Source organism: Filicampus tigris, chromosome 2, assembly GCF_054856515.1.
Source record: "Filicampus tigris isolate MCC_2025a chromosome 2, RoL_Ftig_1.0, whole genome shotgun sequence".
NCBI lineage: Eukaryota > Metazoa > Chordata > Actinopteri > Syngnathiformes > Syngnathidae > Filicampus > Filicampus tigris.
In genome coordinates, this window is record NC_141218.1 from 26,369,894 (window position 1) to 26,395,339 (window position 25,446).

General features: G+C 41.3%; 1 protein-coding gene across 5 annotated transcripts in view; it reads left to right on the plus strand.

Moving 5' to 3' along the window:
- Positions 1–24,663, plus strand: part of mid2 (midline 2) — a 131,297-nt gene extending 106,634 nt beyond the window's left edge. For all 5 annotated transcript variants that reach the window (XM_086023638.1, XM_086023640.1, XM_086023639.1 and 2 more), the window contains 3 exons: positions 2,536–2,697; positions 20,583–20,790; positions 21,138–24,663. In XM_086023638.1, the coding sequence (XP_085879764.1) occupies positions 2,536–2,697; positions 20,583–20,790; positions 21,138–21,582 (815 nt within the window). In that variant the 3' untranslated portion in view covers positions 21,583–24,663. The remainder of the gene's footprint in view (positions 1–2,535; positions 2,698–20,582; positions 20,791–21,137) is intronic.
- Positions 24,664–25,446: the final 783 nt, after the last annotated feature.

Genomic DNA, 25,446 nt, shown 5'->3' on the forward strand with positions numbered 1-25,446 from the left:
CCTTTTTAACAACATGTTGTATTTTTTAATGAGCATTTTTACCATGTTCCAAGCATTTTTATCCTGTTGAATATCAAATCCCCTGCATTCCATGACTATTTGTCTCGAACCTAAAACGTGAAAATTACCTTAAATTTGCAGCATTTCCCATGTTATTTGGACTACCGCATTAACTTTTTATAGTATGAGATAAAACCTAATACATATCCATATACGATATCCAGTTGTGCTTCTTCAAAATAGGCCGACTTACCAACAAACAGAGACAACATCCAGAAAACAATTCTCTACAGAGGTGAAAATTGGTCTATATGTGTTCCCTGTGGTGCTCTTCCCACCAGTTGGCACCTTTAGAACGCATGACACCATCACTATCATCTTCAAAATGAATCACCAATTTAAAATGGCCTGCATCTTTTTTTTTTTATAAGGAAGCAATACACCAAGCTGCTGACTCCCTCTGGCAGCTGAATATGTATCCTTAGCCTCTGATTCAGTGTCTGACCACTGGTGAAAAGCAGGTCATTATTAGTATTCGAATAGCTTTGGGTTCATTGATTTTTTTCATGCATCTACACGCAACAAAGCAACGATGTGCCCGATGTGATCACGTGTGACCAATTCACAATTAGGATTCCGGTGACGATTTGTATTGCTGCTTTTGATGTGCACCTGCATTTTCTCTGACACACACACACACATATACAAAGATACATAATGTGTTGGATTCAACTAGACCTACGATGTATTTAGTTTAACCCTAGACCTCACATCTTTCAAAACCAACAATACTTGCTCTGACAAAATACAGCAAACCTTAACTTTTAAGATTTGTCGGTACGTCATTTGTACGTCAACATGCAGAACAAGCAACGTTTCAATCTTGGCCTGCCAAGGCCCTCTTATGTTCAATAATGTCAAGTTTGCTGTTTTTTTCACAGAACAATAATGGTATTCTGCAGGGGCGACAATCATTAGCACACAAGCCTACGGTTGCCCGCACGTACACAGGATCACCTTGAACTCAGCGTTGCGTCATCAAAGAAGAGGCATCATTGTCTCCAAGGGTAGCGAGCTGCCATGTGTTCCGCTCATTTCATCTGTCTAGGACACACTCATTTTCTTTCCCGTCACCCAGTTTCCTCTTGCTAAGCCTTACTTTGAAGCCGCAATGTTTTACAAAACTGCGGCGCTGATGACAGGAAGCCCTTTTGTTCACACGAGATGTGATAACAAAGTGCTGTGTACCAACCTAAATTGATTCAGCAAAAAGGTGCAATTGAGTGCAAAAACAGCACAAACATTTTCCTCACAATTTCTCTTTGAAAAACATACCACTGTGTAACCTTTTTATACCATATTAGAATAATAGTATATCTGAGGAAAACTGTATCCGTGGCCGGCAGTGAAATGATTAAATGAAGCACAATTTATTCATCTCAGTCGTTTCTAAATAACTCCATTTAAGAGTTCCCTTCCCTCATCCATTCTTAAAAGCGGCTCACATTGAATGGCCTTATTTGCGTCCTGTGAAGTATTTATATTTACAAGAAGACCCTCCGCTATTACTTATGTATGTATGTTGTTGCCACCACGCTCAATAATTCATAACGTCCCAAAAGGTTTGAAGTCAGGATTGTTGCCAGTTCCGGATTGCCACCGCAGGGAAAGATTTAAAGAACAGGGTGATGAAAAGAATTGTTATTGTAGTTTTAACTGTACGCTACAAAGCCTAATCCCAACTGTAAGGCGATTTGACAAAATGCTTTGTTTTATTTGCCGTTTGAATGTGTTGGTTAGTAACGATTGATGCAAATCCATAGGGAATCGTTGTGACAAGTGCTCGTTGACTAGCTGGCTGATAAGATCGTTCACTGGCATTGTCCACTGAGAGTAACAGCTCAAGAAAAGCATTATTAGATGATCAAAATGTATAATTTTATCAATTGGATGCTTTGTGTTTGAGGTTTGGAGATGCCAAGGTTAAACTATGAGCATCGTAGGGGTGAAACGTGAATTACTATCGGCACATGGCATCGATTCAGCTGAGGTCGACGAGGAAACCCTCTTGCCCCACCTGCGCGAGGTCATGTGGGCTTGGCCTTCCTTTCCAGACATTTGAACATTACAAGAGTTCACATTCTTTCACCCCCAGGCCTGTAGAGCACACTGCACACATCCCCCCCCCCCTGTCGTATCTCTGTCTCCTGTTGTTAAGGCGTTCAAGATTCACAATAATGAGCGTAGCAAAGTCAGCCCTGGGCAGCGGCGCATCGCCTATTGAACCTGATGGAAAGCTAATGGGACGGATCAGTATGTGCACATAAATGTATAACACCTGAGGCCGTGGGATCGCCAAGCTTTCGCACGGTTCGATGGCTCACTGTGCTTTGAGGGGAAAAATAACAGGTCTGGTTCAAGTTGGGGGAGAATGTTGTTGTTCCCGTTGAAAATCAAAGACAACTGCTGTGCTTACCCTTCATTGTTAGCATAGCACGGTCACTTAGGGGGTTTGTTCTTTTCTGTGTGTGCCAGGTTTGTACAACTCTGCTGACAGCTGGATGATTGTGCCCAACATCAAGCAGAACCACTACACGGTGCACGGACTGCAGAGTGGCACGCGCTACGTCTTCTTCGTCAAGGCTATCAACCAGGCAGGAAGCCGCAACAGTGAGCCGGCCCGCCTCAAAACCAACAGTAAGTCATGTGGCAGCTTCTCTATGAATATTTACAAGCCTTATTAGTTTTGTTTTTGATAGCTGATGCAATGTATAGTACAAGTCTTTCAGTTTGTACTATTCTGCGAATCCCACGGTGGCATTAAGGTGCTTTTATACAATTGCATTTTCAAAATCAAGTTTCCTCCCTCTGTCTAATGGGTGGTGTTAAAGAAGGTCTTCGCTCAATGATCTTAGCTTTGATCTTTTGAGCCCAGTGTTATGGAAATACCGTAATTTCTGGGCGATACGGTGCATTTTCCTTCATCTGCACACCTGTCATCATAAGATGCATGAACAAAAGTTGCTGGGTCTTGAAGCACCAGGTTTCAATGTTTTATAATTTGCCTACTCAGACCACTCTTTTGTCATATGTTCACCTCAAAAGTGTTGTTTTTTTTAATTGGCTGTTCAGCCAAGTGCGTGCTATTTTCTTGTCTTCGTCTCTTTCAGCTCTGACTGTCACACAATAAGAAAGTTGCTTTTTGATAGCCGTTCTTTTTCCGATAGTTGGGAAACGTTGTTTGTTTTAAGTCATGGCTGTTGTTTAAAAAAAAAAAAAAAAAAAAGTCATTTTCACCAAAGCCACGAGAGAAGATGACACAAAGCTGATTAAGACCAGTATCTCCTCTTTTTGCATTTGTCAGTATTTCACCTTTTATATTTCGCGTTGACCAGCGACATTCCCACACCAGCGCACTAAAAATGATGTGGTGGAAATGGCGGACCGGAAATGATGCATTTTAGCTAGCAAAAGGCGTGGAGCCAGGAGCTAACTAAACGTACTTTGTGTTTCTGTAATAGAAATTATTCAAACAATAACTACTGTGTAAACAAAAACAATAATTAAAACAAAAATAACAATGACTGTGAATCAACTCAGTGCCTCTCCAAGGACCCCTTAGCCACCCAACAAGGTGCCTGCAGCCTGACATAAAAACACAAAGTTCAGCACCGAACTATACAGCCATAAAATGTAGCAATAGTAGGGAATTTCCGAAAAATCTTCTTTTTATTTACCTCACCGGCGTTTCTTCAAACGGAATAAAAATGTGGTGGAATCACATAAAAGGGTCATAACATACATTGTGTATGTCGTACCGAAGCGACAGCTCTGTTCTCTTGTTGTAACGCAGAATTCCAGCCTGGGAGGCGACAAAGGCTATATACAATACCTTTAAAGTGGAAGTATTTAATAATTAGATGTTTTGTTGTATTTGCTTTTGTGCTTCACCAACAGTTGTCTTAAACATGCATTCCTTTATGACAGCTTTAACCTGTTATGTAACAAACAATAAACATATAGTATATGTACAAAAATATAACGGTGTTATAGAAAATAAATAACATTAACAGTAACATTACCAATAGCCCTAAGACTAATAAAACATTTGACATTTTTTCCAGTATTATATACCGCAAAAGTAAGTAATCCAAGGTCACATTCTCTTTCTATTCCAAGGCAGTACACTCTGTAGTGTTGAAGGATGCAGAGTTAAAAACTCTAGCCATGTACTGATTTGGGATGTTAAATTGCAAAAGTAGTTCAGTGAAGCTTAAATGGAGTTGATATGATGACTCCTCTGAGCGCCTGTCAGCAGCCGAGCTGCCGCATTGAGGATTAACTGTAATCGGAACACACTGCTGAGTAGAAACAACATGAAACGCAAAAAAAAGGTTGCGCTTGAAGCCACTTCAAAGTTTCTCTGACTTTTTTTTTTAAATAACAAAATAAACAACTTTTTAATTGCAGTGAAACTTCTCAGACTCAAACCATTGTATTCCACTGGTTGAGCTCAGATACGTTTAGAATGAATTTTTCAGATAGAAAATAATATTTTATTAGGGATGTTCCGATAAGGTTTGATGACACCGATACCGATCATGCATGAGTGAGATCGGCCGATACCGATTCCGATCACATGGAATACCTGTATAATTTTTCCATTTATTTATGGTAACTGCTATTATGCAATTTTATCTGAAAAAAAACCCAGCCATATTATTGCCGTAATTTTGACAGAAATCTCTATATATTTTCAAAACCATGAAGAAATACAAAACCGTTGCTGGCGGGGGCGCAACACTGCTCGCAGGCTGGTGTCTCATGGCAGTAGGCTGTGTGTGGTTTTATAGGAGCGAAAAAATAATCAAATACATACGGTGGTACCTCTACTTACGAACGTCTCTTCATATGAAATTTTCAAGTTACGAAACGCCTCAACAGGAAAATATTGCCTCTAGTTACGAAAGAAATTTCAGGATACGAAAGGTAAAAGTATGGGCTCATACTCGCAGTATGAGCTGCTGCGACTCGCAGCTCCGGAGTTTCCTGAACGCAACATACTCATAGCTGCTCTGCCATTGGCTATTACCTAGCGTCTTCCTGGCATCCCATTGGCTAAGAGGGACCTCTTCCGTATGTGTCTATATGTGTAGATAGACAGGTAGATAGATATATATGTGATAGATATGTCTATGCAGCGTCCTCGTCATTCGTCCCTTGGGCCATGAGGTGCTCCGATACTTTTGCGTGAATTAAAAACGAGGAAAGGAAAAAAAGGAGAAAATCGTTTTTTTTGTCCATACAAACAAAGCAAGCGATAATAGAAAAGTATTAAAAAAGAGATGCGTTTGGTTGATCGCGCCAAGGAATATGACCGTAATGTATCGACAATCGCCACGTTATTAAATCAGTTCTTTACAAAACGCCAGGCAAAAACCACTTCTGAGAGAGAATATGAACCAAAGAGAGCAAAAAGCGATGAGGACAGCAGTTAAAAGGTAAACGACCATCACTTTATTCCTTACTCTATTCTTTGTTTTTTACATTATTCACAACTCTAATTTATTGTGCAATAATCTAATTGTAACATGTATTTGTTACATGTTTTGATGCATTTTTATGCTTTATAAAACATTTATGTCTGAATATTGGGGGGATTGGAACGGATTAGGGCATTTTCACGGAAAACGCGTCACTACTTACAAAATGTTCTACTTAAGAAATTTCTTCCAGAACCAATTAATTTCATAAGTAGAGGTACCACTGTATTAGTAAGTGAACCCAAAAATAGAATAAATGATAACAATAATGAACTGAGTACACCTACAGATGATATCAACAACATTGTCAAGTAGGATGGCACAAATGATATCTTGCTCATCGACTAATCAGAGCATAAATAAATCGCAGCATATTGCACCAGCATCAGCATCTGCTCTTGTGCGGCCATCATTTTCGACAGCTTGAATTCTTTCAGGTATGTAAAAACTACAACACCAAAATTTAAGACACTTAAGATGATACATTCACCATTACATTAAATTTTTATTAAATTTTGCAGCTTGTACCAGCATTCCTGACATGTTTATACATAAATGATGGTACAATTTAAGACAATTTACAAGTAACTTACTAACTTAACTCACAGCACTTTTAGAATGTCGGTGCTAATTTTCGATTCCTAGTTAGTCGCGCGGAAGAGCTATGAAGAAAGTACGACTGATTAAAAAAAAATGTGTGCGCGCATGGCGTGCAGCCTCGGGCTCCTGCCGCCGAAGAATGGTAGCAATAGCATGTTAGCTCGCCCCCACTCGCGCTCAGCTCCTCGGCTCGCTTCGTCCCGGCCGGCAAGCGTGGGCGGCGGCGGCGGTGGGCCAATTCCCACAGATCTCCACAGCTGCGCGGCCACTGGGAATAAGATTTTATATATATTCGGCATCTCTATAGTCATACATTCAATACAGTACAATACATACAACTTTATCTATATAGCGCATTTCATAACAGCTACAGCTGTGACTATTAGATTATCCATCAACAGATTTGGTCATCAACGTAGTCGGGACTAATCAACTAATCTTGGCAGAACTGTTGTTAAATTTGAAAAATGTACACAGTTAACATACCACTTCTTATTCTCATTATGGTCTTATTCTAAAAGGCAAGTGTACCATTTCTGGCAGTGGAAGGTGCTTACTTGATACACCTAACTTTCACGAATAAACTTAGAGTAAAACACACTAAAGGGAGGCTTGACCGATGCATCGTGTGGCTGAGAAAATTATATCTAAATATATTTTAAGAGTATCAAATAAAATGATGAAGGGGCTTAGCTGGGGTTACACAGATGTCTGGCACGGCTGTAGCGCCATCCCTGGTCCCAGACTACGCGTACTGACCTACTGTACCTAAAACACATAGTGATGGAAAACATTCAGCAGTTTAGGCTGACTTGACACATGGTAGGTGGCAACCTCATTACACAATGAATGAGCTGGTCGACTGTGCACTGAGGTGGCCTGCGCCATACTGCTATGTTAACATCCACCTCATCTGATCTTGGTTAGGGCTCTAACTGTTTGCAATCCACAAAGAAAGTACCCCTGCTATATACAGTACACTACACAGTTTATATTTTAACATTAATACGATTTAATTGAAATGACAAATTGTGTATGACATCGGATGCATGTTTCCAGAAGCTATTGGGCAATTAAAATTGGGCAAATAAAAACTTCCATTTTACTTTTGCCTATTAGATTTCATTTTAATTTAAATAATAAAATAAATTCATTTGATTTAGTTTAATCATATTTAATTTCTCTCACAGGATGAATAAAATATGTCAATTTATGTTGTGTTAGAACCATAATGATTTTAAGATGTCACCTCAGCTCAAAAGTCTCGCATGCCATAAAGATTTTTATTGATCCTGCAGCGGGGAAATTCACTATGCTTTGCTACATAAAACAAATTGATATTCAAATTTGTATTGAATCTGCAAATGTTCCTGATTAGCTCTCTTTTCAGCAACCGTTGATAAATGTCATATCAATGTGCTGATGTATTTGATTATTTCTAATCCAGAAGGTGAGTTGAGTTAAAGGTGGTTCCAATTGTACTCGATGTAGATCAAAGTCCATTACGGGAAATAAATAAACAAACAAACAAACAAACAACTTTTTATTCTGGCCTTATTTTATGCCCCCTCTGCCTTACCCCTGTGTGAGATGCTGCCGTCTGTCATGTTCAGTTTAAATCATCACTTTTAAAATCTTCCTCCAAACACCACTTCCCTGTGGGACATTCTTGTCCTTCCTTTTTTTTTTTTTTTTTTTTTACAGCATTAAAGTGGATTACAGTGCCAATGTGATGCGGGCGTGACATGCAACCAGGGAACATCCATCCATCCATTATCTATACCGCTTATCCTCACAAGGGTCGTGGGCGTGCTGGATTCTATCCCAGCTGTCTTCACACCTAGGGGCAATTTAGAGTGTCCAATCAACCTACCATGCATGTTTTTGGAATGTGGGAGGAAACCGGAGTACCCGGAGAAAACCCACGCAGGCACGGGGAGAACATGCAAACTCCACACAGGGAGGCCGGAGCCGGGATCGACCCTTGTGGGCTATCTTCTACTTTCTGTCAATGTTGTTCATCACTGTCTGACCATGGAAGACCCTGACCATGCAGACCAAATACAGTACCTCATACTTGAGGCTAGTATGTTTTCAGCCCCTTGCTTGTTTATGCGATGATGTATTTTATAATTCACTTTTCAAATGCTTCCATAAAGACCTGAAAAAGACACTGCGGCATAATAAAACACCCCTAGTAATAAAGGCTTCCTTTATTAGCATTATAACGGTTAGTCTTTTTTAAAATGGCCCCAGAGACTTGATTTACTTTTCGGCTCACATCCGTATATTTTATGATTTCCATCATTTCAAATGGACTATCTGAGTAAAGTTGGTCCCATAAAATAATACCATAAGATTTAAGAATATTTATAGATTAAATATTCAGTGTCGCAGACCAATCAAACACACTACTTAAAGTTGAGTGCGCTTAAGTAGCAAATGCAAATTCAGAGTGTTGGGAGTTAGAGACTTTGTGCCGTATATCATTTTAATGGGGGAAATAATGTTTGTTTTGCAGTTTATTTTTAGATGTCCTCCATGCAAATGCATCATGGACATATGGCGACATTAATAAATGATGTTGTATCTTTTGATTTCAAATAAAAAATGCCATTTTTGCTCTAATCATAGTTAGTAAAGAAGTAATATGCCTTGTTCAAAAGTGTGACCTTCCGTGACACAATTCACAAGAAACGTTTTCCAAATATAAAGAGATGGCACAAATGTAGCTATATTTCAGTGCTTTGTTTTCGTCAAATTGGATTTTCTTCTATCTCATGCCGGGTGTTAATCTCCTCACTTTCTCCTGGCACGCTGTCCTCTGATCCTCTGGGCTTTGACATACGATCTCATTGTGCCCTTTCCTCAGCTGATCTTCCCATTCTTGCAGCCATCTGTCACTTTAGCCTGGAGGAAACATTTTCCATGTCAGAACCTTGGGTCTTATGGCAACGAGATGGTTAGGAATGATTTTAGAAGCTACTGTAGCTAGATTTTGAAATTCAGTTTACTCATGTACTTAAAGACCGAATGAAGCCATGTGCATTAGATAATTGTCTATTATCCATTATCCATTGCTGGAATTTGATCCAATGTTGGTTTCAATCATCACTTCACTAGTTTTTTTTTAACAGCGTAGTTTTGTTCTACTGTGTTAACAAAACCCAAGGTGCCAGAATGAGTTGTTGTTCAAGAGAACGATTACCATCCAATCCTTCCATGAAGTAGGGCTGAATGTCAGCTTTTCGTTCTTGGAAAGCAGAAAAGGTCCAATCATTTTAGCACCGGAAAGGCTTTCGAAAGGTTCTTGCGATGGATTGTTTCGAGGTTTCGCACGCTGGCTGTCTCGTGCAACACAGTGGACTTGATTGAAACACCACTTCAAACCATGTTGTTGTTACACTCTAAAAGGCTTTCACCGGCTTTTAGGTCACCCCCGACTCAAACAGTGAAACCTGCCCATGGCCTAATGCAGCACCATACTATTGGTGATAAAAGTTTCACTGCGCTTTAAGGTACTCACTGCTAAAAATGTGTCACAGCATCGTGAAGCATGTATGAATTAAGTATGACAAAAGGGAGGCTCGACAATTGTGACCTTTTGCCACTGTGACCCGTACCTCTCCATTAAACTCACACTGGCTCTGGACCAAGCGTTCTCATTCTAAAGTGGCGTGAGAAACCTAAATGGAGGAGAAGATGAAGAAGGTGGACGACAAAGAGTGAGAGGAGAGTGCACTGAAGACACCAAATAGCTCTTTGCAGGGATGAGTGTCTGCAGACGTGAGTGCCCTCAATCTTCTGCTTTTTAGCCATGAATACGGTCGAGTCCTCAGTCACCCGCACAGGTGAAGAAAATAAGCCGAGCTACAGCATATGAAGTGTGTCAGAAAAGTCCCAGGACACGCGTCACATAAGATATATTTCAGATACAAAATACCAGAACTATTTTCGTAGAGAATATGGGAGACAGTGCCGCACCATGCTTTTGGTTGGTGGCAGAAAGTAGACTCATCTTTTGACCAGCTTTAAGCAGCTCTAAGTTGTGGCCCAGATGATGGAATGTCATTTTGGTGGATTTGATCAAGGTTCAGGCAAAAAATTGAAAATACATTTTTGTTGACGAAATAGACACATAAATGATTTAAAAAAGAAAAAAAAAAAGAAAATGAACAAACTACATTTTACATTTACTAAACTAACCGTACGCACATGTAACTAAAAACTAACGCGGGTTACAATATGGGTTTGACTTTATGTATTTCTTCTGGCGTCTTCCTTGCCAAAGACAACCGACACGGCAGGACAGTGTTTTGTTGGGTCTTTATTTAGACGTGAACGGCCTCGCTCTAATTCACCTCTCTCTCTCCTTTCTTCACCGCTCAGGAAATGCCCCGTACCAAACCATATCAAAAAGGAATAAATACTTAAAGGTCAGGGTTCAAACATTTTTCAGAGTCTGTTAAAATTCATATTCTCATTGGTAATAGGTTTTATAATACATACAAGTCACTTCCTGCAAGTCGCCAACCACAGATCGATTAGAAAATAGGTTTTACTTACTCATTCCGAGTGGTTCCGAACCTCATGGTAGCTCGAGGAATCGTGGCTCTGGCCACCGGAAGTGACGTAGATGTAGCTAAACCGCTCGCTACGCCATAGACTGTCCAATTTCCATGCGCTACAAACACAGCACATTCAATGGCGAGCGATGTTTTGGAGTGAGAGGATTTTGAAACACACAGACAGAAGTGGGCGTTATTAGACCGTTCATGATTAGTCGTCACCGAATCCCACGGCCACTGTGACGTCACATCTCCGGAAAAAGACGAAGATGAGGGTGATAAACTACCAACGACCTAATCACATTTTAATGACATTTATGCATTGTAAAGCGGGATCTAGAGGGCTACAGAAAAGTTTTCAATGTTTGCACCCTGACCCTTAAGCACAATATAAATAAATAAATATATACTCACAAAACAAAATTGCAGCATTTTAGAAAAATAATAAATACAAAATAATATGTCGTTTGCTCCAAAGCAGCTGTATTTTATAACAGCAGGAATCATGCAGCGCGATCGAGAGCCGCACGGGACAATCTCAGAGATCCACCAACAGTTTCATTGATTTATTTGACACGATTTACTTTGAAATATTCCCACAACTGAATTTTAATAAACAAAATACCTTTATTAGACACTCAAGCAGCGAGTATTAGTCTTTTTAGTCGATGAAGTCATTGCCAGAGTGCAATAAAAGTGACATCCGTAAAAATGACTGCTCTCGTAGTTCGAAATCCAAGCGGCGCTTGAGCAACAAGTCGCCCTCAAGAAGAAATAAATATATCTGTCAGAACAACACCAATGTAAATGATCGCGTGTGTGCGTGTGTATGCGTGTGCGCGTGTAGGTGTGTGTGTGTGTGTGTGTGTGTGTGTGTTTGAAAGGGCTGAGGGGCTGTTTGTGTGAGTTGAATCCAAGGGACACGTTACGCCATTAATACAAGGGACCGCTCAGAGTGCAACGGGTTACCAGTTGCCCACCCCTGTGTTATTTCATTCATAAATATGAATATGAAAACTCCCCCCGTGCATACAGTTAGACAACACTATGCGCTAGACTTGCGCTCTGCACGAAAATAGGGCCCTACAAGTTTTCCACTTCCAAATGTAACACACTTTGCCAGCCTTCTCTGCCATGCCTTCATGCACTCCGGAAAGGATTCTTCTGGGATACTCCACAGCTCCATTGTCACAACCATTTTGATGTCATCCGCATCTTCAGAACAGATCCCCTTGATGACCTCCTTGATCTTGGAAAGGGAAAAAAAATCCCGGTGCTTTTCTTCTCATCCAGGACCGGTCAGGTGTTCAGGGCATTGTAAGGCGGCATGTTGTCATGGTGAAGCAGCCACGAGTTTTCCTGCCACAATTTATCGCCTCTTCTCTCACACTGAATGAAGCAAATGCGCTCTTTGTAGATCTGCTGGTTTATAGTCTGGCCCACATTGAAGTGGAAAAGTCATAGTTTGTACTTCCCTGGAACTTGTCTGCCACACCTCATCCATCCATCCATCCATTATCTGTACCGCTTCTCCTCACAAGGGTCGCGGGGCGTGCTGGAGCCTATCCCAGCTGTCTTTTGGGCAGTAGGCGGGGGACACCCTGAACTGGTTGCCAGCCAATCGCAGGGCACACAGAGACAAACATCCGCACTCACAATCACACCTAGGGCCAATTTAAGATAAGAAGATAAGATAAGAATGCCTTTATTGATCCCACAGTGGGGAAATTTTCGTTGTTACAGTAGCAAAGATATAGGTCACACAGGGGCGGCGGCATAATGTGGCCATTAATGTATAACATTGACGGCAAACATTTAGAATCAAACCTATGTAGATATACGCAGTAACATGTGTATATACACATGTGTATACACACCAACCTACATCTACATAAAAAATATGAGGAACACTCATTTCGGCCTGTACATAGTACAGAGGAAAAAATACTCTAAGTGACAGTGCTGCAGTGCTGTAGTGAAATGTAAGGAACAGCATTGGATAAAAATAAAACTAGACTAACAGTAGTGGGGAATGTTGAGTATTGCACGGTATTACAGTAGTGGGGAATATTGGGTATTGCACGATACGAGCTCAAGGGTACGATACTCAAGGTTAGAGTATCCAATCAACTTACCATGCATGTTTTTGGAATGTGGGAGGAAACCGGAGTGCCCGGAGAAAACCCACGCAGGCACGGGGAGAACATGCAAACTCCACACAGGGAGGCCGGAGCCGGGATCGAACCCACGACCTCTGAACTGTGAGGCGGACGTGCTAACCAGTCGACCACCGTGCCGCCGCCACACCTCATATCACAAGTTAATGGTACTTATAATGGCCGCACTTTCTCATTAGTGGTGTTTTCCATTTCTCTCAAAGTACCATAAACACATCGGAAAAACTAATAAGAAAACAGAGCAACGTAACCTTCTCTGCTATAGTTCAATTGTTATGCCCCATTTTAACGATTTCACAAAAGGAAGCTGGAAACAAAATTACAGTCATTATTGGGGGGTTTAAATCACAATATTTTGGGCATGAAATTGAATTAAGCTAACATCTGAGCATGGCACAACTTAATTAGAGTGTCTACTTACAGGACATGAACCACTTTCATTCTGGCACTTTTTTCACGTCAGTCTGTCTATCAATGAGCTGTCTGTCCGACTCGTTGTTTAATTCGTATCAGTAATGAACAAATTTGTGAATTTAGACGGGTGTGGTCGCATCTCCGCAGCCTCGAGCTGAGTGCTGCAGGTCATTGCCTATCCGGCCGTGCAGAACAGGAAGCACACGTTTTCATCAAATCTCGGATGGATGCACACTCGGCGGAAAGCCAATAATAGAGGATGTGCATTTTTTTCCAGCTAACAATCCGATTGTAAAGTCAAAAAGCAACCTTGTTGATAATTCCGCAAATGCACCCTTTTAAAAGGTTAAGTCAATCCTTAATCCTATTTTTTTGACATTCCAACATTACCAGTTGTGTAAAAATATCTTCTTTAATATCCATCCATTATCCAATCCGCTTATCCTCACAAGGGTCGCGGGGTGTGCTGGAGCCTATCCCAGCCATCATCAAGCAGTAGGCGGGGTACACCCCGAACTGGTTGCCAGCCAATTGCAGGGCACACAGCGACAAACAAACATTCACACTCACAATCACACTTTAATTTAGAGTGTCCAATCAACCTACCATGCATGTTTTTGGAATGTGGGAGGAAACCGGAGTACCCGGAGAAAACCCACTCAGGCACGGGGAGAACATGCAAACTCCACACAGAAAGGCCGGGGCCGGATTCGAACCCACGACCTCTGCCCTGTGAGGTGGACATGCTAACCAGTCGACCACCGTGCCACCTCTTCTTTAATATATACAGTGGTACCTCTACTTACGAACGTCTCTTCATACGAAATTTTCAAGTTATGAAACACCTCAAAAGACAAAGCTCCAGAGTTTCCTGAACGCAACATACTCAAAGCCGCTCTGCCATTGGCTATTACTTAGCATCTTCCTGGCATCCCATTGGCTAAGTGGGACCTCTACCATATGTGTCTATGTGTGGAGATAGACAGGTAGATACATATATATGTGATAGATATGTCTATGCAGCATCCTCGTCAGTCGGCCCTCGGGCCATGAGGTGTTCCGATAGTTTTATGTGAATTAGAAACGAGGAAAAGAAAAAAAGGAGAAAATCAGTTTTTTTGGTCCATACAAACAAAGCAAGCGATAATAGAAAAGTATGAAAAAGGGGATGCGTTTGGTTGATCTCTCCAAAGAATATACCGTACCGATACCGTAATGTATCGACAGTCGCCACGTTATTAAATCAGTTCTTTACAAAACGCCAGGCAAAAACCACTTCTGAGAGAGAATATGAACCAAAGAGGGGAAAAAGCGATGAGGACAGCAATTAAAAGGTAAACGACCATCATTTTTATTCTGTACACTATTCTTAATTTTTACATTATTTTTATGCTATATTTATGTCTGAATATTGGGGGGCTTGCAACGGATTAGGGCATTTACATGGAAAACATGTCTCTACTCACAAAATGTTCTACTTGAGAAATTTCTTCCAGAACCAATTAATTTCGTAAGTAGAGTTTATGTCTATGATTTTAGCAAATACAATTTACCTAAAAAAAAAAGTTGATACTCAAACATAAGATTGTTGTCGTTGAGAAAGATACCCGATTGTGTGTCTCTGCACTTTCTTGCGTGCCAATGCAGTATGTGTGTCTTGGCCTTCAAATGTGAGCCTCTACCTTAACTAAGCCTGCAAACCAGGCTGAAAATATCTCAAGTCAAGGTGCCTGGGGGGGCTACACATAGCTCTTTAGTTCCTCTCATAGAGACTGCGATATTTACCCAACATACATCCCTGATGACAGACGTCAAACTCACTCACAGGCCTTTAGGTAAACAGTGGGAGGTTTGTGAGGAGAAGAGACAAGAGCAGATGATGGCGACGGTTAGAAGGTGCTGAGGGAGAGTACAAGACAAATATTTCATTTCAGATTTGCGGCACGGCTGCAGAATGCATTCTTCAAAGATGTGTGGCGTTTTTACAAGTGTGAGAGACTTAACATTATCTTCACTATGTCATGATTAACATTATGATCTTACCAAAGGACCGTTGCTTTAAACGTATCATAATCTGCTGTAGTTTATAGTACTTCCATACATCAATTTTAGTTGAACTGCTTTTTAGGTTAAACTAATATTCATTTGATGGCAGATGGTTTAATTTGCATAATATATCACACTACATGTTTTTCAAACATGGCCCAATGGCATACCTGTCAACTTGTACGTTTTCCCCGTATTTTATACGTTTTTGATCATTTCAAATTGTGTACGCCGTATAAAAATTTTTGTACGGGGGAAAAAAAACATTTAAAAACGTGTTTTTTGTTAGACCGATCTCGTCTTGCCCATTTCGGCCGTTAGCGATTCCGACTGCAAACTTTGGCCGACTTTCACTTTGTGTTGCCGATGGATGCAGAGACAACTTGCACTTTATACGTCTTTGCTCGCCGTCTTCCACGGCAAACCCAAAATGTAACCAAATGAGCGATTTCGACTTGCCTTGCTTGTTTACAAGTCGTTCCTGTAGCGGGTCTTGTGCCATTTTTAGGTCTGTTACTCTGTTAAAACGTTGAGTAGGAGCGTGTGCAGTGTGACTTGCGGGGTGTGGGCTGGCTTGCTAGCTAGCTAGCTAGCTTGGAGAGGGCGGCGCAGTGGAGTAACTTGAGTGCGCATGCCTCAAAACAACTCAAAATTAGTATTAATAATCGTTTTTTTTAGGATTATGCCAATTTTGTGGAGTGTAATAATCGAAATCGTAATTGAATTTCGATTCATTGCACAGCCCTACCCACAATAGAGGCCTCTTTTGTTTATGTCCTATTTTCTCCACTACGCCGTCCGTCTCTTATGTGTTTAACAGTAAAGCCCTACCAATCTGTAACAATGCACTGCTTCAAGGTAGCTCTGCAAAGAACAGCAAAGAACATCACATGGGTAGACGGTTTGAAACTTATTTAATTGCTACGGCAAACTGCTGGTTGCCTCTATTTGTTATAAGAAGTGTGCTAGAAATGTGAACATGTACTTGTCCTCAAAAATCAAAACGGACAAGTTTCCCGTTTGCAGCCATTCACTTATTGGTTCCACAGGTTTTTAATCTTTTATGGAGGCCTGCGCTGTCTGTGTGCACTCTTTTTAAAGTATAATTGTAGCAATTAGCGACCGGTTGGACCCTAAAGCAGACACGGTGTGTAGAAGAAATAAAAAGAAGTCTTAATAAAACTCTTCATCCCAATTAAAGTGCTGCTGATGACTAGCTATGGGTTGTTCACATAAAATACTACTTATGAGCTGGAAAAAGGACAAACATAAAAGCTCTGGATGAGTAGGGAAAAGCAGTCCTACAAAGTATAAAGAAAAGACTAATAAATGTAAATAAAGTGCTACTGATATGTAGGGGAATAGAACACATTTCGAACAAACACCATATTTTCTTGCAACAAACACAAAGCACGACAAAACATCCAACTAGGAGCAGAATCCAAAAAGGGAGTGAGACAATGCAACGTAGCAAATGGGAATGATCTGGCGCCCTCCTTGTGTGGCCGCAGGCCTAATGACTTGGAGCTGCTTACCAGTTGCTTCGAGGTGCGCACCTCCTTGTTCAACTCCTCCCTGTGCCGCCTAGGAGAAGGCCAAGGAAAACGCAGGGAGAGAGAGCCAACTCGGGAAACACACACACACAACTCAGAGTGGATCATGACAACAATTAATTTGAATACAGCAAACTTGCTCAGAACTTACCGCCGCCTCTCAAAGACATAGCTTCATGAACTTGTGTTGTGTTTTTGATTTGTGCCGGTTCAACTCACGAGCGTGTTTGTCCTCACGTTCCTCCCCTTCAACCTCAGTCGGCCCAGGCTCTCGGGAGTCGTCCCCTGAAAGCCATGACAGAGGGCCCCACTGTTTGCAAGAGGCTGCGCTGGCAGCGATAAGCAGTTCAAAGAAGCCGGCGCATTAATGTAATTGGCTGCCAGCAGCACATTGGCCTCGTCCTCTCAAATCCACAAGCAGTTTCACTCAGCAGGCGGATTATTGGAGGGGTGTGTACGCGAGAGGATGAGATTGAGAGGACGGGGAAAGAGAGATGAAGGCAAGGACACAGAAAGCGAGGAAGTCGGGAGCGAGGGGGGGGCTCATTGTGTCTCATTAAGCCGTGGGAGGCTGAGGGAGCCAATGAGCTCGAGGTGTCAGAGTTAAATGTCAGGTCTAAGAGGGATGCAGCTGACCTCCTACAAGTTTACAGTGACAATTTTCAGCCTGGAATTATCCCCTCAACTTCTCCCTCTAACTGTCTCTCACCTCGTGTGCCCTCTCAATTTTCCACCCGTTTCGCCCAGATTGAGGGTGTTATTATGTGAATTCTTAAAAGTTGAGCATTAACACAATGGCACAAAGCTCAGAGGTATTGCCAAGTTTGAACTGCCAACAAAAGAGGGGGAAAAAAACTCAGTATGTCTGTCTGTTTGAAGGTAAGAGGACTTTAAATGTCAAAATTTAAGGTCGCTGCAACGCAAAAAGAAATTTCACACACTAGAGAGAAAGCGTCTTGTTAACCAAACTGCCAAATGTACTTTTTTTTTTATTTTAGAAAAAACAGATGAGGCTTCAAAATTGTAAAAAAAAAAAAAATTCAGTCGTTTGTCAAACGCAGTGGGCATATCCACTGAATGAATTGAAACCACGCTCAACTCAACTGTCAATCAAATCCCACTACTACAACCTAAAAAATGGATGCTGCTTCAAGAGACTTGGTTACGCCTTCACATCCCTCCCTATTTGAGCCAGCAGAGCCACAATCCAATTCTGAGCCAGAAGACATTTTTTTTTTTGCCCTCCCATTTATAAGCAATGTTGGGCAAGTTGCTTCCAAACTGTAATATATATTACATATTACAGTTACTTGCACATGAACATAATAATTTCTTGACAATATTACTGTAGTCTTGTAGAGTAATGAGTTACTCAAGTTTAAGTTACTTTTTTAAAATCAGGGATTAATTTATTTGATAATGATTTCCACACTTTAAAAGGAAAATGTAAAATTTGCTACCATACTGTAGCTAGTAAAGTTAACTTGTAATGAGGATGTGTAACTATATAGTGTGGGCTATAATGTTAAATGTTCTGACTCAATGGCGGGAGATCACTATTATGGATCAATATTTGTAACAATTAGATTTATTTGTGAATATAAATATTGGAACTGATGTTTTGTCCAGTAAATAAATAATCCCAGACTGTAAACCTTAAATGATCAACATACGGCAATTAATTTACACACAACTAATAGTGATATGACGGATAATTGGTCAAACAAAACACAGATAGATAGATAGATAGATAGATAGATAGATAGATAGATAGATAGATAGATAGATAGATAGATAGATAGATAGATAGATAGATAGATAGATAGATAGATAGATAGATAGATAGGGCATGTGTACTAAAAGCAAAACTACGAGTTGATCAAGTCAAAATTCACCTGACTACACTCTTTTTCTTTTTCGAGGTGAATTGAACAAAAAAATGGAAATGATAAACGAGCGCATCAAACTCTAATTTAATGGGTCGTGCTGGAGTTGAATCTGATTGAATATGTAAAAGGTTGCCGACCCCTGGTCTAGGCTAACCTAAGGTTAGCCAGTTAAAGCTGGGCAAGCAGTAAAAAACACATTTTGTCACTTTAGCAGATAGTTTTCTCAGGTTCTTAATGTATATAATCGGGGAGGGCGGACTCGAGCCGGTCAACAAACGACCTCAGTGGGCTGCCGTTCAAGCCTAAAAAATCAGGAGCACAGAAATGGCCAAAAAAAAAAAAAAACTAACTCTTTATTTCCACAATTCAGTAGTAGCTAGTTCTCAGTCTTTTCAAATGTATACAGCAATTATCTTCCAACATATATTATGTATTTAGAATAGATTTACTTTCCAGAGTCTCTAAATGGTTTCCTCCCCCATCACCCTTCAACAAACAGTCAGCTGTGCAGTTTTTGCATTAACTTGCTAAATTAAAATAGCCCAAAAAATGTACCAGTCTGACGAACGATAGCATTATTGCTCCGTGGATACAAACTCAACACAGGAGCAACCTGCGTACTTTGTTGTATGCAGAGTGCACTATTTTGTCTCACAGCCAATGGAGGAAAAAAAAAGTTGATTATGAGTGAGATGGTAAACAAACCGCTTGTTATGTGGCAATAATGCCATGGCATCTGCACAAAGCAACAATCCAATGCAATCCAATCAGTGTTATTCTCAAACCACCCGAATCCCTTCAGGTTTACATTTGCATGGTGCGCCAGCATTGCGATGACGGTTCGACGCATTTGACGTATTGTGCTTTGCGTTCCGTTTCATCTCTGAGACGTCGTCTCCACGTTGACATTTCACATGGAATAGTTGCAAAATGATAGCAGCGTTTCAGCCATTTCAACTCCACTAAAAGTTTCCTTCTGCTAATTTTCAAGTCTGTGTGATGGCAGGCACAGAGGAGGATGCTGGCTGCCTCCTTCCTCCACACTCACGAAATGTTTTCACAAAGGCTGCGAGAAGCTTTGAAGTTTCCACTGCGCTTTTCCTTGTATAGAAAATAACTTTCCCCTAACGTCTCCCCTTCATTTCCCTGCAAACACTTCTCACCCCACTTGTTCTTCGCATTTCCCCGTTAACGCAGCTGCCGCCATCATTTCTTCTCCCTCGGCTGTCCACACCATTGAGCGATAACAACAATAGACAAGATAGGAGTGGCGCTGCACTGTCGCCGTCGTTTTGAATTAGTGGCGCAAGATCTGTGAATTGTTGCTGTTGTTTTTTTTTTCCGCGGGAGACCAGATGCTGACAATAACAGTTGACTGCTCCTTGCGACTGGCATTCTAATGCATCTGGACTCCAGCAAGCAGGTCACTGTAGATTCACAAAATAACAGATGTCGGCACATTTCCCCTGACTGGTCAATGTTCTTTTCAAACGGACTTTGGAACCCAAAGTTTGACATTTCCATCCGAATTTGGCCGTATTTAAAAGCGACACCAGCGCATTCATTCATGAGTTCATCCATTCGCTTTCAGCCAAAGTCAAACTGAAGCTCCTCAACTTACTTTAAATTTGTTTCCCTGGCAACTCCCAACATGCAACAGATGGGAGACCTGTTCTTACTTTGGCCTCACTCCCAAAACAGCGTATGAGTTTTCTCACTAGAATATGCCAAGAAGAGTGGCGGACCACAATCGCCTTTTGTCCTTAATCCCATCGTATGGGTGTATTGGCAGGTCAGCCTTTCAAATTGGATCCCAAAACGGCGCACAAGAAGCTGCGTCTGTCCAACGACTGCCTCACCATGGAGAAGGACGAGAGCTCTCTGAAGAAGAGCCACACTCCCGAACGCTTTGGTGGAACGGGCTCGTACGGCGCCGCCGGTAACGTGTTCATTGACAGCGGGTGTCACTACTGGGAGGTGCTGCTGGGAGCGTCCACGTGGTGAGAAACGCACACACACACCTTCACACACACGATTATGAGTGCATTATATAAGCTTGCAAGGAGGTTTTGGTGAAGTGAAATCTCTTTCTTCCGGGAGTTTGATTCCAGGCTGTTACACCGGCGCGCATACACAAGAGCACAACAGCACAGTGTGTGCTCTTATCCTAATGATGTTCTTAGCACTAATTGGCTCTGAAGTAGACCACTTCCTGCAGGGAGGACCCAAAGGGCCTATGTCTGTCTTGTGTGTCCTCAGCGTGAGGTAGCTTGACTATGCAAGTAATTAAGGAGGACACCGATTCTAGATGGCTCATACATTCCAAAATGTGCCTTTATCCCCGCAGGTATGCCATCGGCGTGTCGTATAAATCCGCCCCTAAAAATGAATGGAGTGGCAAAAACTCGTCGTCGTGGGTGTTCTCGCGCTGCAACAATAACTTTATGGTGCGCCACGACGGCAAGGATATGCTGGTGGAGGCCAGCCTGCAGCTGAGGCGCCTGGGCGTCCTGCTGGACTACGACAACAACTCGCTGTCCTTCTACGACGCCATGAACTCCCAGCACATTCATACCTTCGAAATCTCCTTCCTCCTGCCCGTCGTACCCACCTTCATGATCTGGAACAAGTCGGTCATGATCCTCTCAGGGCTTCCCGTGCCAGATTTTGTGGAGGGCATGTCTTTGGATCACCAGGAGCAGCAGCAGCAGCAGCAGCAGCAGCACCAGCAGCAGATGGGCCTGTGCCGACAAGAGTCGCCCTATCTGACCGGGATGAAGTCCTGCCACTGAGGCCTCGCGACACCTCCGACAGTCCCATGTGATCAGTGCGGCTGCTGCATCTAGCGTGGACGTCATTACTTTCCACTGGATGTAGAAAGAGTAAAAATACACACACCACTCTGGAAAATCCTCAGTTCCGCAGGAACTTTGAAGTCACACAACACCTGAATTATGCATCAGAGGTTGGAAAGTTGGAAACATCGTTAGAGCTGACGTTTACGTCCCAAACTCGCTCAGTACGTTTACATGGCATTCGGGAGTGTTTTATTGTGTCATTTTATTGACTTGTCTCCAGATCACTGCAGTGAGCTTGCACAGTTGAAACTGAATTCTTGCTAGATTTTCCCGACTCGGGGGCTTTTTATTTCATTGCGTCATTATAATGAGACAGTAAAACAAAAGGGGAAAAAAAGAGTCGATTTACACATACAGCATAACATTATTCTTCTGGATTTTGATAGTCTGACTGTAACATGAATGACATGCACGCAACAGTACACATTGTCCATCATCCAAGTAGTGACTCTCTGTCAGAACTTGAATTGTTAGCTTTGACTTTCCATTGCAGGCGATTCAGTGATCCCAGTGTGAGTTACAATTAAAAAAAAAAAAAAAAAAAAAACATCTAAAAACGTTGCATATTTGCGCAGTTTACACTACTACAGCATTAGCGCATGTTAACGTACTGACTGAAGAAGAGGGTTTGTTGTGTGGGGCGGGGTCATCTTTTCTTGACCTATTGTGGTCTTCCTACTTGATGACTTTGTTGTAGACTTCAGTCTAGGCAGAAGTCCAAGAGTGAGAAGGCAAGAGTTTCCCAATGTAATGCTTGACTATTGGGATTAGTCAAATATATTTGGTGTTCTAATCCACCCAAAACAACAAATATCACTGATCATGTGTTGCTCCCTCACAATCTACTGTAAATTCCTTGACTGGGACTGGCCCAATACTCATTTGCATAAGAGGGTCAATTTTGCATTATGTGACAACTGAACTTGTATAATAAGAGTTTTATTGAAAAAGACAAATGTTATTTATGACAGAAGTTTACTTTTATTATTAATGGTAACAGATCCATGAAACTCTATTTAATAAGACTTTACTTTCCCTCTATTGGTGTTTACCGTAAGTCGCTGCCGTGCAATCAATGGATTGTCATGGGAAAGGGACAGCTTGACTGTCCTCCACGTTGCTACTTCCCAAAGGCATTATCTTGTGGTTTTTATCACATGAAATGTTGATAAAGGAGTTGGTGTTTTCTCCCCAAAAAGATCACTTATGATACATATAATACATCTAATGATTATTGGGGGAGGGGGTAGATTTTACACTTTAACTGTCACAACGTCATAGCATGATTGTGTTTTCCTGTCAGGTGTCCACACTCATGCACGCACAAACGCCATTTCATTTTTTTAGGCTTGGCCTGTTTGTGATAATGCATGACAACACTGTAGGATCCGTGTTGGTTCAATGGGTGATTTCAGTCAAGTTCTACACATCGGTCAAATGCGGACCCACCTGCACATTTGCTCGCAATGATCTTCAAACTCATGTATCGCCATCCATTCGGATCCAGTTAGTATGTTGCATTTTGGAGGGTGACAACTTGATTCATGTTTTCACGAAGAAGGTCTGACAGAAATATCCAAATCACAACTCAAACATTTACATGACGTCATGTACTTGTAATGTTGAAACTATTCACTACCGATATACCCCGGCAGTCCTAGAATGGCAGTCAAAAGAGCGCAGACCACCACCAAGGCCAAACAACCTTAAACAAGCCAGTCTGGCTCATTTTGGTGAAAAATCCTGATGTGCTGGCAACTTTACCACACCAGCCTTGTAGATGGGATTATGCAATATTCGGATTGTTGCCAAGTGCTGTAATTTAGGGCAGGTGTGACATAAACCTTATCTTGGGTGGTGCTTATAAATGTAATTGTACATAGAAGAATAAAACAATACAATGTCTGAGTAGAGCAAAGATGAATATAAAAGAAACAGAAGTTATATGTTGTCAATTATGCAAATTGGCTGTACAATACATAATGTAATTACCAAATTGTCTTCTGGATGTAGTGAGCCCAATCCACCATTGTAATCGCAAAGAAAAGTACAATTCTGCACCAAAATGTAATGTTTTCACATGGCCTATGCACCATGTCTCTAGTGTTGAAGAATAGGAAACAGCTAAGTAGCTAACAAACGGGAATCAAAACTTGCAGCGTATTACCTCATGCTTGGAAGCGGAAATAGCCGCAGGCCCCCCACAACATATTACATAGGCATGTTGGACATGCTGCACAAAAAGGCCATATCATGCCATCAAAACACTACACTGCTATATATTACATTTTTACATATTTACGGGTTAGGGGATGTTGATATATGCAAAAAATGCAATTTAAAAAAAAAAAAGAATTATTGCAGCGCATTACTTTTTTTGCACAAAAGCCTCTTATATTCTCATGAAAAAAGAATTGATTGAAAACACAAAGCACAGGTAGAGAATACACAGGCACTATCCTTGCAGCCGTTTTTCCGAGTCATCTGTTCAAGTGTGCTCGTCACGCCAATGCATATGCGACCTTGCTGCTGGTTAAAGACTTCCATTTGAGTTGCTTGTCATATGGTGAGTTTTAGTTTTGGAGGTTGTCGCAAAAAAAAAAAAAAAAAAAAAAATGCCACTAAACTTCCATTGTCATGCATATGAAATAGTTTGCTATTGCATTGCGATTTTCTTTCTTAAAGTTACAAGTCAATACAGTGAAATATTTACGGTGAATGATTTCCAGTACCAACCCCTTGCAGTGCAGTGCAAAACGCTATAGAGACATTGCAATCTAGCTTCTCCTCTTTTTGCTTTTGGGTAACTTCGGAAGTCATTTTTTTATGACTCAGAAGATGCGCTTTCTTCTGCTGGTATTTTAATAAACAGTACAAAACAGGCAAGATTGCATTTGTGAAATTAGCCAGAGATGAAAATGAAATGATCAATACAGTTGTATATTCAGAACTATATACAAACCAATGTTATTTATGTGAATTTAAGTCCAATTAAATGTCTGATCCCAAAAAGCATTGTGGTTTTTCATTATGGTAATAACTGAATGAACTTCAGCCCATTTGTTACTAGAATATCAAAGGGCCGTGGGCGGTTGGGTCTTCAGGCTGGCAGGTCATGCAAGCGCTAAAAGGTGAGCCCTTCATCTTAGACCCCTGGATTCAATGTCCAGTCACGCCATTAAATATCAAAGAATTGTACACGGACAGTGACCTTTCAACCATAACCTATTTGCTCTTTATTTGGGAACCTGGTTCTCTGTAATGCAGTATGGAAATGGCAATAAAAAACATTATTTCAAAGCAACCAACTATTTAAAATATTTGTAAAAAGATACAAAAACACAAAACATTGTTCAAATAGTGGCAAAAACACACAATACTGGTGTTTGGAGTCCAGTGCCCGTGTGTGTGTGTGTGTGTGACCGCATCGCTGCCTCAGCAATTCAGCCGCCCCTCCTTGATGATGGCATCGTCAAATGTGACAGCCATCCACCTATGTACAGGAGACTTGTTTGTCTTTGGTGATGTCATCATCGCCAAACATGACAGCCATATGACACTACAGCCAGCATGACAACAACAAAAAAGCTGCTCAGCCCGGATCATCAAAAACGCTGTGGAGCTGCTCCACCAAATTTGGAGGACTGAGTCAGGCTCAATGGAAGACAACATTGATAAAAATCCAGACAAGCTGCATGTCAGGTTACTATTCAAACAATCCTACATCCCACTTAGAGGAGAGTGTCAATGGCTCAAGAAGGAGCAAAACATGGCCGCTTACCTCAAATGTCTGGAGGT